Below are 14,686 nucleotides of genomic sequence, written 5' to 3' on the forward strand. Positions count from 1 at the left end.
GCCGGGCGAGATGGCGGGCGCCTGTAATCCCAGCTACTGGGGAGGCTGAGGCGAGAGAATGGCGTAAACCCGGGAGGCGGAGCTTGCAGTGAGCTGAGATCCGGCCACTGCACTCCAGCCTGGGCGACAGAGCGAGACTCCGTCTCAACAAAAAAAAAAAAAAAAAAAAAAAAAAAAAAAAAAAAAGAAAAAGAAGGCTTGAAAATCATAGGACTACTTGTCCACCCAGTCATAATGCTTTTAGTAGCGACAGTAGTAGCAAATAGCTCAGTTTATAAAAACAGAAGAGCTGAAATTCTTTATTTAATATTAAACAGGAAACTGAAAGTAGTCTGCAGCAATGTGGTGGGTTTTCAGCAACCTGCTGCTGTGTTTATCTGTGCTGAAAAAGCCTAAATGAAACATTTCTTCTTTGATTGGCTTAAGATTGTAAGTTTGAAGGAAAATCCTTCAAACTGGAATCATGACCACTGGATGCAGGTTCTGTATGGTAAGGTTTTGAAGCAACCTGTTTCCATCAGAACCAAAGGAAATTTGGAATCAAATTTAAAACCTCTCAAAGAGTGGAAAACGCTTTGTGCTTTTATTTTGCCTTTGTGCATTGTTGTCATTTATCCAACATGTGCGTATGAATATTCTTTCTGAAGACCTGGGCTTCAATGTAAGGTCAGCCTTCAATTTCTAGAGAATATAATTTGCTGCTATTTTTAGAGCATCATGATTGCTCGTAATAACTAATGGAAAAAAAACTCAACAGAGAAATAAATGTGTAACAGCTGTGTCTGCTTAAACTTGATTAAAGGCAGTAAAAAAAAGTAAACAGAAGAACGAATGTGACAATAGACAAGGGAGAGACAAGTATCTCTCTCATTGTGAAGACTTTTACAGACACAACTTGTTCCACTTTGGAAGGCCAGCGATGTCTGTGTTTAAAGTTTACTTTACTGTTTGTCTTGAGTGGGATCAGTGTTATAGTGAATAATTTATAGCCAGTATGAATGAGCTCATTAGTCACCTTTTCAGACTTTAAATGAGTTTTGTGGTTGTCATTACTCGAGCCTTCTGTTCAGCCGCGGAGCAAAATGACAGTTTGGCAGTTGTTGCTGGGGCCGCCTGTTCCCCTTCAGGTCTGTGTTGGCTTTTGTATTTCATTGAATCCTTCCCTGGCTAACCCTGCGCTGGTCCAGGCAGGAACTCTCCCACTTCACATGCCTTTTGCACCCCAAGTTTAAATGAGAAGTTTTTCAGGCTTAAAAAAAAAAATCAGTTGTGTCTGCCAGAGAGAATGAGGGAATGAGGTGGATGAAATGAGCTTTTTCCAGCAACTCCTGGGTATAGTTTCCTTTGTATTTGGTTTGATATTCAAGCTACTCAAAAGCAAAGAGCAAGCAGGGGAGTTGTGAGGCAGCGGAGCCAGTCTCCCACATGGTGCCAAGCGTTTTAGGCTGAGGATGTCACTGGAATTTGGAGGGAGAAGGATGTTTCAGGGTAGGTTTGAATTGTTTCGATTCTGAACATCAGTGTGATGAGGGTAAAGAAACTTGCCACAGCAAATAAATCCATGAGGCCAGATTTCCAGGGACAAAGAAAACCGCATTGTTTCTAAGAAGGGGTAGACAGCATGACTTTTCAAGATCGCAGCCAACACGGAGGTCCAGGATCACCGGGAATGGCCATTACTTCTTCCCCATCTCGGTGCCTCCCCACTCCAAATCATTAAGAGAAAGCGAACTGTTGCAGCTGCCTCCTCACTGAGCCCTTGGAGACATGCCTGGGAAGCTGGCATGTGGGGAAGACAAGCCTAGGCATGCCAGTAGCAGGTGGGATTTCTTTGGAACGGATGTCATGAAGTTCATCCCTCCCATTGAACCTGGCCTGGGCAGCCTCCGGAGAGCTCTGCCATTCACTCCCCAGGACTGGCCTCCATCCGGAAGTCCAGGACACTGTGGCATGCTCACTTTCGTCCTCAGGTAGCCTCTGCGGGCACTCGTGGGACGTGGAGGCCTGCGCAGGGCGCCTTGACCAGGCGCTCGGACCCCTGCGCTGAGGTCTCTCTGACGTCTGCTGCGAGCAACAGGCACTCATGGCTGCTGTCACCAATGTGGGCAGCACCCCCTTCCGGGACCCATATTGTTAGACAGCTGGCCTGGCGCTGTGTGAGGCATAGAGAAACATGTTCAGGATTCCTCTCTGGAAGAAATGCCAACTTAAAAAGGACGCCTGGTTGTTTGGGGGCCAAATCTTTGAAACCAGTCAGAATCATGTCTTTGAGTGCAGAGAAGTGAGGTGCTGTTGAACGTATCCACAGAAAGAGCTAGCAGTTCACCTGCCTGCTTCCTTTCCAGCCCCAACCCCTTTAAGACTGAGTACTCACATGCAGTCACGTCTCACAATATCTGGACACCTTTTGCCTGCACCTCAACCTCAATATTAAAGGCACAAGGTAACACTATTTTGGGAAGGAGTGAGGATTTCAAAACAGAAAATGTTGGTGAACTTGACTAACCAATGAAAAGAGACTTCAGGTTTGGCTGTTGTAATAAGTGGAATAAATTGCTAATCTCCAAAAAAGAACTATGTGCTTCAGGGAAATATGTTAGTAATAATTTAATCTATATTCTGTTTCTCAGAGAGTTCATCAAATTTGGAGCTCTTACTTTGTTTTAAAAAGACTATCCTAGAGAGAAGAATCAATTGTTTTCTTTCACACCCCTCTGAAAAAGTAAGATGAGAGAAGTTATTTCTTGGCGTGGATAAGACTTTGGCAGACTTAGCCAACGAAACCCATGAGACTATGGTACTTGGTGTACTCACTAAAGAGGAAAACAATAAAATCTCTTAAAAACTTTGGAGGAGGAAAATGTTGATGAGGCTACTTTTCTTTGACTGATCTGTAGAGGTAATAGATGCCAGCTTGAGAGAGGGATAAAAACGAAACTTTTTTTTTTTTTTTGAGACGGAGTCTCGCTCTGTCACCCAGGCTGGAGTGCAGTGGCGCGATCTCGGCTCACTGCAAGCTCCGCCTCCCGAGTTCACGTCATTCTCCTGCCTCAGCCTCCTGAGTAGCTGGGACCACAGGCGCCCGCCACCGCACCCGGCTAATTTTTGGTATTTTTAGTAGAGACGGGGTTTCACCGTGGTCTCGATCTCCTGACCTTGTGATCCGCCCGCCTCGGCCTCCCAAAGTGCTGGGATTACAGGCATGAGCCACCGCGCCCGGCTTCGAAACTTTTTTTTTTTCCTGTTAAGTGATCAATATTTGTGCCTTGTGCTATGAGCAGAAGAGAAAACAGAGTCCCTTGCCCCTCAAGGCACTTACAGTCTGTTGGTGACATTCAGTGTCTAGTTGATTTATTTTTTATTAGAAAGATACACCATACTTTGTTGATTATGACATAGAAGCTGAACTTTTTGAGTTTTTGCAAGTGGTGCCTTTTCATTCAGTTAAAAAAGTCCTGGCCGGGCGCAGTGGCTCACTCCTGTAATCCCGGCACTTTGGACGGCGGAGGCGGGTGGATCACAAGGTCTAGGAGCTGGAGACCAGCCTGGCCAAGATGGTGAAACCTCATCTCTACTAAGAATAAAAAAAAAAAAAAAAAAAAAAAAAAAATTGGCCGGGCACAGTGGCGCACGCCTGTGCTCCCACCTACTTGGGATGCCGAGGCATGAGAATTGCTTGAACCCAGGAGGGAGAGGTTGAAGCAGTGAGCCAAGATTGCACCATTGCACTCTAGCCTGGGCAACAGAGCAAGACTCCGTCTCAAAAAAAAAAAAAAAAAAAAAAAAAGGAAAAGAAAAGTCCCCCTTTCCTTCCTCCTCTTGTTTTTTTTTTTTTTTTTTTTTGAGACAGAATCTCTCTCTGTTGACAAGGCTGGAGTGCAGTGGCACGAGCTTAGCTCACTGCAACCTCCACCTCCCTGGTTCAAGCATTTGTCCTGCCTCAGCCTCCCAAGTAACTGGGAGTACAGGCACCCACCACTGCGCCTGGCTAATTTTTGTATTTTTAGTAACGAGGTTTCACCATGTTGGCCAGGCTGGTCTTGAACTCCTGATCTCAAGTGATCCACCCACCTCAGTTTCTCAAAGTGCTGGGATTATAGGCATGAGCCACTGCACCCGGCCCTCCTCTTCTATTTCTTGGCCACAGTTTTTTCTCCCTTGAGCCCCACTGGTCCCATCCTTCACGTCCTGGGTCCCTGAGAGGTTCTCTAAGAAGCCAAATGTTCTGGATTAATCTGAAGCTTTCCCAAACTCACTGTGTGGGTTCAAATCCCAGCTCCATCATTTACCAGCTGTGTGATGATGAGCAAGTGGCCAAACCTCTCTGTGCCTCAGACTCCCCATTGATTAAATGGGGATAATAATAGTACCTACTTCACATGATTAATGTGAGGCTGAAATGAGTGAATATTTTCAGAGCTTTAGAACACTGTCTGGCACCCAGTTAAGTGCTACTTCGGTGTTTGTTAAATGCAGTCAGTCCTCGTCATTGGTAGTTTTTGTATTTGCTGTTTCACCTTCTTGCTAAAATTTATCTGTAATCTCAAAATCAGTACTCCTGGCCGGGCATGGTGGCTCATGCCTTCTCAGCACTTTGGGAGGCCGAGGTGGGTGAATCACCTGAGGTCAGGAGTTCTAGACCAGCCTGGCCAACATGGTGAAAGCTCTACTAAAAATACAAAAAGTTAGCTGGGCGTGATGGTGGGCGCCTGTAATCCCAGCTACTCAGGAGGCTAAGGCACGAAGAATCGCTTGGACCTGGGAGGCAGATATAGCAATGAGCCGAGGTGATGGCACTGCACTCCAGCCTGGGTGACAAGAGCAAGACCCTGTCTCAAAAAAAAAAAAAAAAAAATCAGTACTCCTGATGCCTTTGTGGTCACTCATGGACATGTACAAATGAGTCATTCGATGTGCACGTTCCCAGCTGAGGTTGAACAAAGTGATGTTCTGCCCGCTTGTTTCGGCTTTCCAAGTGTCCTTTTTGTGGTCTGTTTAGTACCACATTTTTTGCATTTTTGTTGATTTTGCTGTTTAAAACGGAGCCTGAGCACTGCTGTAGTGCTATCTAGTGTTTCTAAGTGCAGGAAGGCTGTGATGTGCCTTATGGATAAAATGTGTATTAGATAAGCATCCTTTTGGCATAGTTCATTGTGAATGAGGCAACAATATATATTCAAAAAGCTTCTTAAATGGAAACACAGATAAAATAAATACTAATAAAATTATGATGTGATAATATATCAGTAAAATTATGTTTTGATTGGTTGATGAAAGTGTTGTGAGTGGAGGCTCGCAGGAACCTAACCCCATATTTCCCCTAGGAGCAATGATTCAGGATTTGTTAATTCAGTGTTTGTGGCACTTTACAGAACACAACTACTGTGAATAAAAATAATCAGCTGTAGACTGGGCGTGTTGGCTCACACCTATAATCCCAGCACTTTGGGAGGCCAAGGTGGGTAGAACACCTGAGGTCAGGAGTTTGAGACCAGCCTGGCCAACATGGTGAACCCCGTCTCTATTTAAAAAAAAAAAAAAAATTAGCCAGGCATGGTGGCACAAGCCTGTAATCCCAGCTACTCAGGTGGCTGAGGCAGGAGAATCACTTGAACCCAGGAGGTAGAGGTTGCGGTGAGCCAAGATCGAGCCACTGCACTCCAGCCTGGGCAAGAGAGCAGGACTGTGTCTCAAAAACAAAACAAAACAGGCCGGGCGCGGTGGCTCATGCCTGTAATCCCAGCACTTTGGGAGGCCAAGATGGGTAGATCACGAGGTCAGGAGTTCAAGACCAGCCTGGCCAACATGGTGAAACCCTGTCTCTACAGAAAATACAAAAAATTAGCTGGGTATGCGCTTATAGTCCCAGCTACTCAGGAGGCTAATTTTTCTTTTTTCTTTTTTCTTTTTTTTTGTTTTTGCAGAGTCACAGGTCTCCCTCTGTTGTCAGGCTGGTCTCGAACTTCTGGGCTCAAGCAGTCCCCAGCCTCAACCTCCCAAAGTGTTAAGATTATAGGTGTGAGCCACCGCACCTGCCTTCCCCCACAAATTCTTAATTCAGGAGTATTTTGAACTCTTGAATCTTGGAGCCTACATAAGAGTTTGTAGAGAAAGTTTGATATTCAAAACCTATAAACCAAAAGCCTTCCCACGGCCAGACAATAGACCTCAGAACACAGGCTATAATGTTTGTTGTACTTAGCAGTTCTCCTGTTTGCTCAGAGCACCAGGCTTTTCAGAAGGGGATCGTTTTGTCCCTCCTGATTCAAAAGATCACAAAATGCTTTAATTTTGTGAAACGCTTTGCCAATGTATTCATTTTCCCCTAAACTCTTACTTTATGAAATGTTTGCAAATTGTTTCACCCGTACAGTCTCTGAGAATGTGAAAATGATTCAGAAAAGGGAAAGCCTCACTTAAAACTACTGGAAAATGCAAATGAAAGGGAACAAAGGGAACACGGCCCCACTGTGCCCCATAGAATGTAATAATATGCCTCTAGCCTCTTATTTTGGCAATTTTCAAGTTTTTGTGATTTTAAACAACGTCCCAGCAAAATCCTCCTAAATACATTGTTGCATCCTTCAGTTAATTTATTCAATACATATTTATTGAGTGTCTTCTGCCAGGCATAAATGCCAGGTGTGCACTGCTGAATCTAATAGGCTGGAGTCCTGCTTTCCTGGGGTTTATTGCCTCTTCCCAGTAGTCAGTCTGGCAGGGAAGTTAACTCTCTTATTATAAGATCTCCCTAGGATAAATTCCTACAAGTTGGAAATTTAGGATCAGTGGCTGTCCATGCTCATTTAAATTTTAATTCGTTTTGTGACTGTCCTCTTGAAAAGTTATACCACTTCCCACCAGTGCCTTCAACCAACATTGGCATGGTTAGTTCTTTTAAGTCTCTGCCATTCTGATAGATGAAATGAGACATCACAATTGCTTTAATTTGCATTTCTTTGATTTTTACAGTTTGAGAGTCTTTTCATGGGAATAATCTCATTTTTGTTTCTCTTTTTGTGAATTTGCCCCTTTTCTTATTAGAGTGATAATTTTTTTTCCTCATTGAGTTGTAAGATTTATAAATTAAAAATATTAACCCTGTGTCATCTGCATGGCCAATATTTCCTCATTTGTTTTTGAATTTTATTTATGACCCCTGATTTTACACACAATTCTAAATTGGTGTGCAGTTGAATATGTCAAGATTTTCCTTTTCATTTGTTGGCTTAACAAAAATAGCGTTGACTAAGTGCCAGAGCCCTGTTTTATGTTCCTTACAAAGATTAATTTATTTAATCTTCACAATAGCCCTGTGAAGTGAAAACTAGGTAGATAGAAAGAAGTTGAGAACCTTGACTGAGGTTAGCCTGCTAGTAAGTGGTAAGGTCAGAGTACAAACCTAGTCTGTGTCTAACCACTGCGCCTCGCCACTGCTGGTCTTGGAATTAGACTTTGTGTGTGTGTTTGCTTATTCATGGTTGCTTTATAAATGCTCATAGACCTACTCCTCCCTGAGGGCAGGTGAGCCATGTCTTCTGTTTCTCCTGGCCTCTTCCCAGTCCCCTCCACTCTTTACTGGGCATAAGCTACGTGCTTAATAAATACTTGTTGACGGAATGAATTGAGTAAATCTGGATTCTAGATCATCGGCTCACACTTGTGTTTATGCTCAAAGAGGAGTTGACAGGTTCTTTATTTCCATTTTGCCTCCAGCAGGCGGCTTGACAAGCTCAGGTTTGGCGAGGGCACCTGAGCAGATGAACTTCACCCTACCAGTTCGGCTGTACTTTCCCTCACCACACACCCCCCTTCCCTCTTAAAGTAAGCCTCCTGGCTCCATTCCTTGCTGGAGAAATTCTAATAAGCCCTTTCCCAGGCTCCACCCTTCAGAATCTGTCAAGTAAACAGCAAGAAGGCACAAAAGGAAAGTCCCAAGAGATGGTGACCAGAAAGTTCAAATGATGCTCGACCAGGACTTTACACACACCAAGATGTTAGGGGTCTTCCAGCCGAGGGGCGCTCTCTCTTTTCCACAGTGGGAAGTGAGGAGTTTTTCACTTTTACAAACAGCATTCTCAGACCTTATCTCAAAGAGACTCTTAGTCAAGCCATGATTAAGGAGTTATCTTTGAACATAATCTCCCCTTCTCTTCTCATATTCAGTCATTTGACAAGAATCCTCTTGGTTCTTTCTTTGAAGACGCTCATGCATTCATTTTTTCCAGTCTCGCTGACTCTTCTCTTATTCACTGGGTCTCAAAGTGGGTCCAGAGACCAGCAGCTTCACCTGGGAGCTTGTGAGAGATTCACATCCTTGGGCCTAGCCCACACATCCCCAACCAGAAACTCTGGGGGTGGGGCCTGCAGTGTGTGTTTTAACAAGCCCTTCAGGTAATTCCCATGCATACTCAAGTTTGAGAACCACTGCTCCAATGGACGCCCCCCCCCACCCCCTTATCACATTATAAATGTAATGGGCCAGGTGCGGTGGCTCATGCCTGTAATCCCAGCACTTTGGGAGGCCGAAGCAGGAAGATTGCTTGAGGCCAGGAGTTTGAGACCAACCTGGGCAAAATAGCGAGACCCCATCTCTACACAGAAATTAGCCTGGCATGGTGGCATGCGTCTGTAGTTCTGGCTACTTGGAGGCTGAGGAAGGAGGATTGTTTGAGCATAGGAGTTCGAGGCTGCTGTGAGTTATAATTGCACCACTATGCTCCAGCCTGGATGACAGAGCCAGACCCTGTCAAATAAATTAATGTATATATATACATGTATGTATGTAATGGCTGTTTATTGGAGACCATTGGAAAAATATGGACAAGTATGAAAGAAGCACACAAAAAAGTACCCCATAACTCTAACAGTCAGAGGGAACTACTATTTTAGCCTTTTTCCTCAATTTTTAAAACACATATTTAAAAAAAAAAGTCTTCATTCTGTTTTGTATGAATGACTGCAATGATTTCTGAGTTGTTCAGCTGGTTTTTGATCTTCCAGTTTCTCCCTTCCTCTCCTGAAATTCATCTTGGGTCCACCATCCCCATCCATCTTTTTTTTTTTTTAATTCATATCTCTGATAGTACAACTTCTGGGCTCAAAAATAATCAGTGAGCCGCCTTTGCCCTCTGACCTTAACACATATAAATTGCTCACCCTGCTATTCAAGGAGTTTGGTGATAGGAGGCTTGCACTCTTACCCACTAATCTGTGTGCTCTGTAGGGACAAAGACTGTCTATCTCTGGCACCTAACACAATGCCATGCACTTGGTAGGCACTCAGCAAATATTTGTTTTTTTTTTTGAGACGGAGTCTCGCTCTATCGCCCAGGCTGGAGTGCAGTGGCCGGATCTCAGCTCACTGCAAGCTCCGCCTCCCGGGTTTACGCCATTCTCCTGCCTCAGCCTCCCGAGTAGCTGGGACTACAGGCGCCCGCCACCTCGCCCGGCTAGTTTTTTGTATTTTTTTAGTAGAGACGGGGTTTCACGGTGTTAGCCAGGATGGTCTCGATCTCCTGACCTCGTGATCCACCCGTCTCGGCCTCCCAAAGTGCTGGGATTACAGGCTTGAGCCACCGCGCCCGGCCAGCAAATATTTGTTCAGTAAACCAACTCCTCTTCTACAATCAGGTCAAATTTGGTAATTCTGTGCCATCAATTTCTCCTGGAACATCAGTTTGTAAGCAGAATCATCCCCTTGTGCTTTCTCAAAAGGCACATACCAAGGCACCATCCTAGAAGACTCTAGTTGGTTAGGTGTGGCTTCTGGATGGTTCAGATGGGCATCCCCAGGTGAGCAGCTCGGGTCAAAAACACCCCTTCCCCGTTTCCACAAGTTAAATACCAACCCACCTGTATGAGATATCCCACTTCCAAAGTCATCTCCCCTCCCTTCCCCAGATGTTTCACCATGTCCCTTGTCTCCGCTGTTAGCAGCTGGGAGGGGTGGGGGGCCACGCCCGGAGGGGAGTCATGTGACTTAGGCTAGGCCAATCGCACTATTTCCCTGAGAAGTTAAACTATGTCATGGAAGACTTGAGACAGTCCAAAGGTGGTGGGTGCTAAAAGTCAGAAGGCCTCAGGGCTTGCTGCTGGCAGTCCTGTGTGGCCATCATTGAGCAGAGGAAGCCAACCTGCAGGATAGAGAGTGGAGTAGACCTATAGAGGGAAGCAGGAAAGGCATATGGTTCCATGCAGCCCAGCGGCATGTGCCTGCCCAGCCTCCCTGTATTTCCTCTTGTACTCGAGTCTCTTTGCAGGATCCCTCCCCAGGAGACTGTCTTTCCAGGCCTGCCTCGGACTCTTCCCATTTTGGGCAGTCACTCAGGTCTTCCTGACTGCATCTGCTCACCTACTCAGTTGTACTGCCTCAAGTTGGGCAGGGCGTATCAGGTTTTATACTTAACTATTCCATAAATAGCCATGCTGCTCTAATAACCAATAGAGTGTGTGTAGGGGGATTCATGTTCTTGACCAGAGAAACATCTAGCAAAAGAATGCACAAAACATCAAGGGAGGGGCGTTCTTCTCCTTGGAGGAGGAACTGAGGTCCCACACTGATGGGGGTAGATAAGCCTGGAATTGAGGTCTTCCAGCTCCCAGATACTTATGTGCTCTCCAGCCCATGCCCAGATGGGGCTGCACAATGGTCCCATCAAGTCGTCAATCAGGAAATAAGTGTTTCTCAAAGTGATTTCTAGGGGGCATATATCATTCGGCTGTTAAATGTGTTTGTAAAACAGTGTAGACAAGACAATGGTTTAGACAGTTCAGCTTGTTTATTTGTGACTTCTCAGGATCTAAGACACAAGGGTCCTTTCTGAAAGTTCATGAGGGGAATTGTGAATGGGGTTGTTCCTAAACAAATTTGGCCCCTGCACCCTAGCTCAGGAAGCAAGTCCCAGAGCTGAGGTTCTATGGAATTAGAAGGTGGAAAAGGCCACATTAAACCCTCCTTTGGCTTTCAGCATTTTTCCCCTCATTTCAGAGAGACAGGCAGACATGTGTCCCCTGCTGTCCGCATCAGGCAGGGCTGGTCCACCGCTTCCTTTTCAGGGTGACACCTTCTCACATCTCTTGCTGCAACTGTAATGGGAGAGAGAAATGAAGAAATGTATTTGAGAATGCAAGAAGCAAACACACACATGGAATGACATATTCCATGTGCAGTCACCTTTGGCTCACATTCCCTCTTTTTGAACTCTGAGAAAGCAGGAGGGGACTGGAGCAGGTGAAAATAAGATGCCACCTCTACTTAATTTTCTGGCTATATTGTGTGAGTGTGGTTGGGGGACTTGGGGGGTGGTTTGGGGGCTGGGGATAGAAGAGGAAGATGTAAGGGGCGATTTCGTCCTCTCTAGGCCAGCCAGGGCTTGGACAAAGGTCTCTGGCCTTGGTTCCTCTGGAGGAGAATAAGCAACCCTCAACTGACATGCTGATGGAGGGGCGGGACCTGCATTAGCCAGAGCTATAGGAGAGCAGGGTACACATTGTCTCAACCTGGCTGTGTTACCACTTCTAACCCTGAGAATCTCTAGCATGAGACTTCAGAGATCATCTGACCTGTTTCTGCCACCTTGTGCCTTTTGCTTAGTGACTTTGGGTAGGTGGCATCAGGTGCTCAGTAATCAAAGTGGTGGGGCTGGATGACCTCAGGCTACCCCTGGGCTTCCACCTCTGAACTGTCTCCTGATGGGGAGATTCCACACTACTTGGAAGAGGTAAGGTCTCCTGTGAGTCTGAAAGGCACATCTTTGCTGAAGACTTGTAACCTGCCATCTTGAACTTTTGTTAGGGGTAATGATTCTCAGATGGGGGGTCTATTGGGTCTATTTTTTGAGATAGAAAAAATTTTCAGAAGCCTAGCTGGTGTTTCCCTTAGTCCCTCCTTTTGGCTAGGTTTAAAAGTACTGCACGCTAGAAAGCTTTCTTCGGGTCTACTCGCTGGCTTTTCTGTAGTTTTCAGACAGCTCACAATGTCCTGTCCACTGCCTCAGGACGGGGTGGCAGGAAGGGTGCCCCGGGCTTCTCTTCTGCAGAGGAACCAACTGATTTCACTACCTGGGAGTAATGTGCAATCACATTTTTATTTTTGTCACCACCAGGGTGTCCTGTTGGACTCTCTCCTCTCATCCTCTCCTAAGGCGGCTGGTTGGTGTGGCTTTGGCAGTGGGTGCTATTATTTGGAGGTGCCTAGAGACTTAGAGTGGTGGCTGCACCATTTCGCTGGGTGGCTTGGGAATGGTCAGTCTGGTTCCTGAGAGCTCAAACTGAGATGGAAATGAGACCTGTTTTCGCTCTAGGCCGGCCGGGGCATTCCGCACCACCCACTGGAGAGGCCCGACCGGCGTGGCCTTTAGGACGTCCCTCTTGCCTTGTAATGGCCACCGGCCCTCCCTCGGGAGACACGCGGCCACCTGGGTGGGACACTGCGGTGCCTACCTCCGGGACACGAGGTGGTCGCTGGGAGAGGGCTCGGAAGGCCCTGGGGGTCCTATCAGGACGCAGCACTGGGGAGAAGCGGAATCTCCTCTTCTCACCCCCACAAGCCTCGCCCGCATCGTAATTCTTTTTATTTTTACTTTCGAGCCATGTAAGGCATGCAGATGGGGTAGAAGCGTTCCCGCGACACGTTGCCAGCAGCGCAGCGCCGGCCCGCTCGTGTGGCCGGAGCCCGGGGAGGGGACAGGGCACGCGCCGCCTGCCCCACCTGCCCCACCGCCCACGGTCGCTGCCGCCTTGGGTCGCGGGAACCACGCCGGTCACCCCCGCCCCGCGGGGCCCAGGAGGCAAGGCCGCGCGGCCCAGCCCCAGCCTCAGCCCTGGCTGCGTCCTGGTGGGTGCGGGGGGCGCGGGCAGGGTGCGCCCCGGCGGGTCCGTGCCCCGCGCCCCAGGCCGCTGGCGGCCAGGCCCACGTTTTCCCTCTCTCCGGCTCCCTCCGCCCTCCGCTCTGTCCCTCCCTCCGCCCTCCTCCCTCCCCGCGCTTCCCCTCCTCCTGCCTGGTCATGTGTCGCCTTTTTTTGTTTGCAGTGGAAACAATTTCTCGCCGCTCGGCGCGCCCCGGCCCGACGCGCCGCGGCGGAGGCGAGCGGGAGGCGGGACGGGGCGGGGAGAGCGGCGGGGCCGGCGGGAGGACGCGCGGCGCGCCCGGCGGACGCCGCAGGTCCCATGCCGCGCCGCGACCCCCGCGCCCCTGCCGCCCGCGCCCGCGGCCGCCCCCCGCCGCCCGCCGCCCCGGGCTCGCCGCGCCGCGCCCGCGCGTCCTTAGCGGGGCCACCGAGCGATGCCCGCCGGGCGCCCGCGAAAGTTTGTCGGCTCCCGCTGAAGGGCAGCGGCTACCCCGCGCCCCCGTGCCCCGCTCCGGCCAGGTGAGTTTGCGCCCAGCTCCCGCAGGCTCCCGCGTGGGCTCGGGGGGCACCCGGGGCGGGAGGCGCGTCCGAGACGGTCCTGGAGACTACCTCGCCGCTCTCGGAAGACGAGGGACCCCGCAGGTCCTGGGGGGAGGGTCGGGTGGGGGGCCTGGGAGCCCCCTAGCCGGGAAGTTGCCGGGTCCGAAGAGTTTCCTGCCCCGACGTGCGTGCTGCTTTCCGGTGCCTCGGTTTCCGAAAAGCCCGCAAGGAACAGAGTTGGTATTGTCTGCGGAGGACGGGGTCCCCGCCGTTCCGGGGCAGGGAGGGGGTTCCGATCAAGTGGAGACCCCAAGATGAGAAACAGGCTTCTAACAAAGATCCCTCCCCCCTAAACTGTGCAGACTTGGCACAGGCAACGAATGTCTCCGGAGACCCCGAGGCCCGACCCCCCTCATCCCGGCCCTCTTTGAAACCCTCCTTGGGCCCTGGATAAGTTGGGGGACGGCGGGCTTTTATTGATTTGTTTTCGAGGCTCGCCGCGGTGCGGCCAATAAAAGGTTTATGACATCTGACCGGCAGTGAAGGTATGCGAGCTCCCAATTGCCCTGTATACGGGGAGAAGAGCAGTTTCCCCCGTTGCCCGGCAACGCCGCTGATTGACGCGGGATGCAGCCAATCGCCACTCCCGCAGGTCCCCTTGAAATGTTTTTGACAAGTACAGTAGACGAGAGTGAAGCGCGTGCGTGCGCGCGCGCGCGTGCTGGGTTGGGGGTGACTCGACCTCCCAAACTTGGGACTGCCCTGCTCCGCTCTGGGAGGATTTCTTAACTTTTTAAAGTTCGCATCGAACATCTGTTCAGAGCTGGGCCAGTAATGTCTTTGTCAGTTATTTGGAGACCTTCTGTTTACTAGGCGAGAAACTAAGCTTTCTTGCCTCATTTTCTCCGTTAAAAAATAAAAAGGGTAACAAAACGCAGCAAGTCATAAAAACAAAAGAGGGTGTGTGTGTGTGTGTGTGTAGAGAAAAGTTGTAAGGAGGTCACCAGTGAATAACTATTTGCGTATCTGGTGGAGCAGCCTTGTTGGCAGCAGATTAAAAATGTTTGCTTAACTGCAACTCACATGATCCAGATTCTTTTTTTTTTTCCCTCTAAAACAGGAGGAAAAAAAGATTTGGCGAAATCTGTAGTTAGAGTATAATAATGGAAAACTCCTCAGCTATGGTTTCTGGGAACTGTTTTTTTTTTGTTTAGTTTTGTTTTGTTTTTACATGGAACTATAGTGATCAGCAGCTCTTTACACTGTTGCTATAAAATGCGGGATTTATAGGGATG

The 14,686-nt window shown here is 48.4% G+C and overlaps 2 protein-coding genes across 9 annotated transcripts in view; one reads left to right on the forward strand and one right to left on the reverse strand.

Moving 5' to 3' along the window:
* Window positions 1-14,686, forward strand: part of FOXN3 (forkhead box N3) — a 465,438-nt gene that overhangs the window by 193,095 nt on the left and 257,657 nt on the right. The window contains exon 1 of one of the 8 annotated variants that reach the window (XM_033191649.1): window positions 13,013-13,370. The exons of 6 other annotated variants lie outside the window; for them this stretch is intronic. The gene's annotated coding sequence lies outside the window, so the exon portion shown is untranslated. Of the gene's footprint in view, window positions 1-13,012; window positions 13,371-14,686 lie in introns of those variants that run through there. One more of the 8 variants, XM_033191643.1, reaches the window with a different exon arrangement.
* LOC117071001 lies at window positions 10,763-14,204 on the reverse strand. Its single transcript, XM_033190821.1, has 3 exons — window positions 13,926-14,204; window positions 13,461-13,740; window positions 10,763-11,088 (listed from the first exon to the last, which is right to left on the reverse strand). The coding sequence occupies exons 1-3, from the start codon at window positions 14,202-14,204 to the stop codon at window positions 10,982-10,984; spliced, it is 666 nt and encodes a 221-aa protein (XP_033046712.1). The 3' UTR covers window positions 10,763-10,981.

Source organism: Trachypithecus francoisi, unplaced genomic scaffold (assembly GCF_009764315.1).
Source record: "Trachypithecus francoisi isolate TF-2019V2 unplaced genomic scaffold, Tfra_2.0 Lachesis_group3, whole genome shotgun sequence".
NCBI lineage: Eukaryota > Metazoa > Chordata > Mammalia > Primates > Cercopithecidae > Trachypithecus > Trachypithecus francoisi.

Bases quoted from the DNA above. Each gene is read 5' to 3' on its own strand.
- LOC117071001 (XM_033190821.1), bottom strand. From the start codon at position 14,204: ATGTTCGATGCGAACTTTAAAAAGTTAAGAAATCCTCCCAGAGCGGAG. The intron at 13,741-13,925 runs GTCAGATGTCAT...TGCACAGTTTAG, and splicing joins CTCGCATACCTTCACTGCCG to GGGGGAGGGATCTTTGTTAG. The intron at 11,089-13,460 runs GTAGTCTCCAGG...CTCCCATTACAG, and splicing joins CGTCTTCCGAGAGCGGCGAG to TTGCAGCAAGAGATGTGAGA.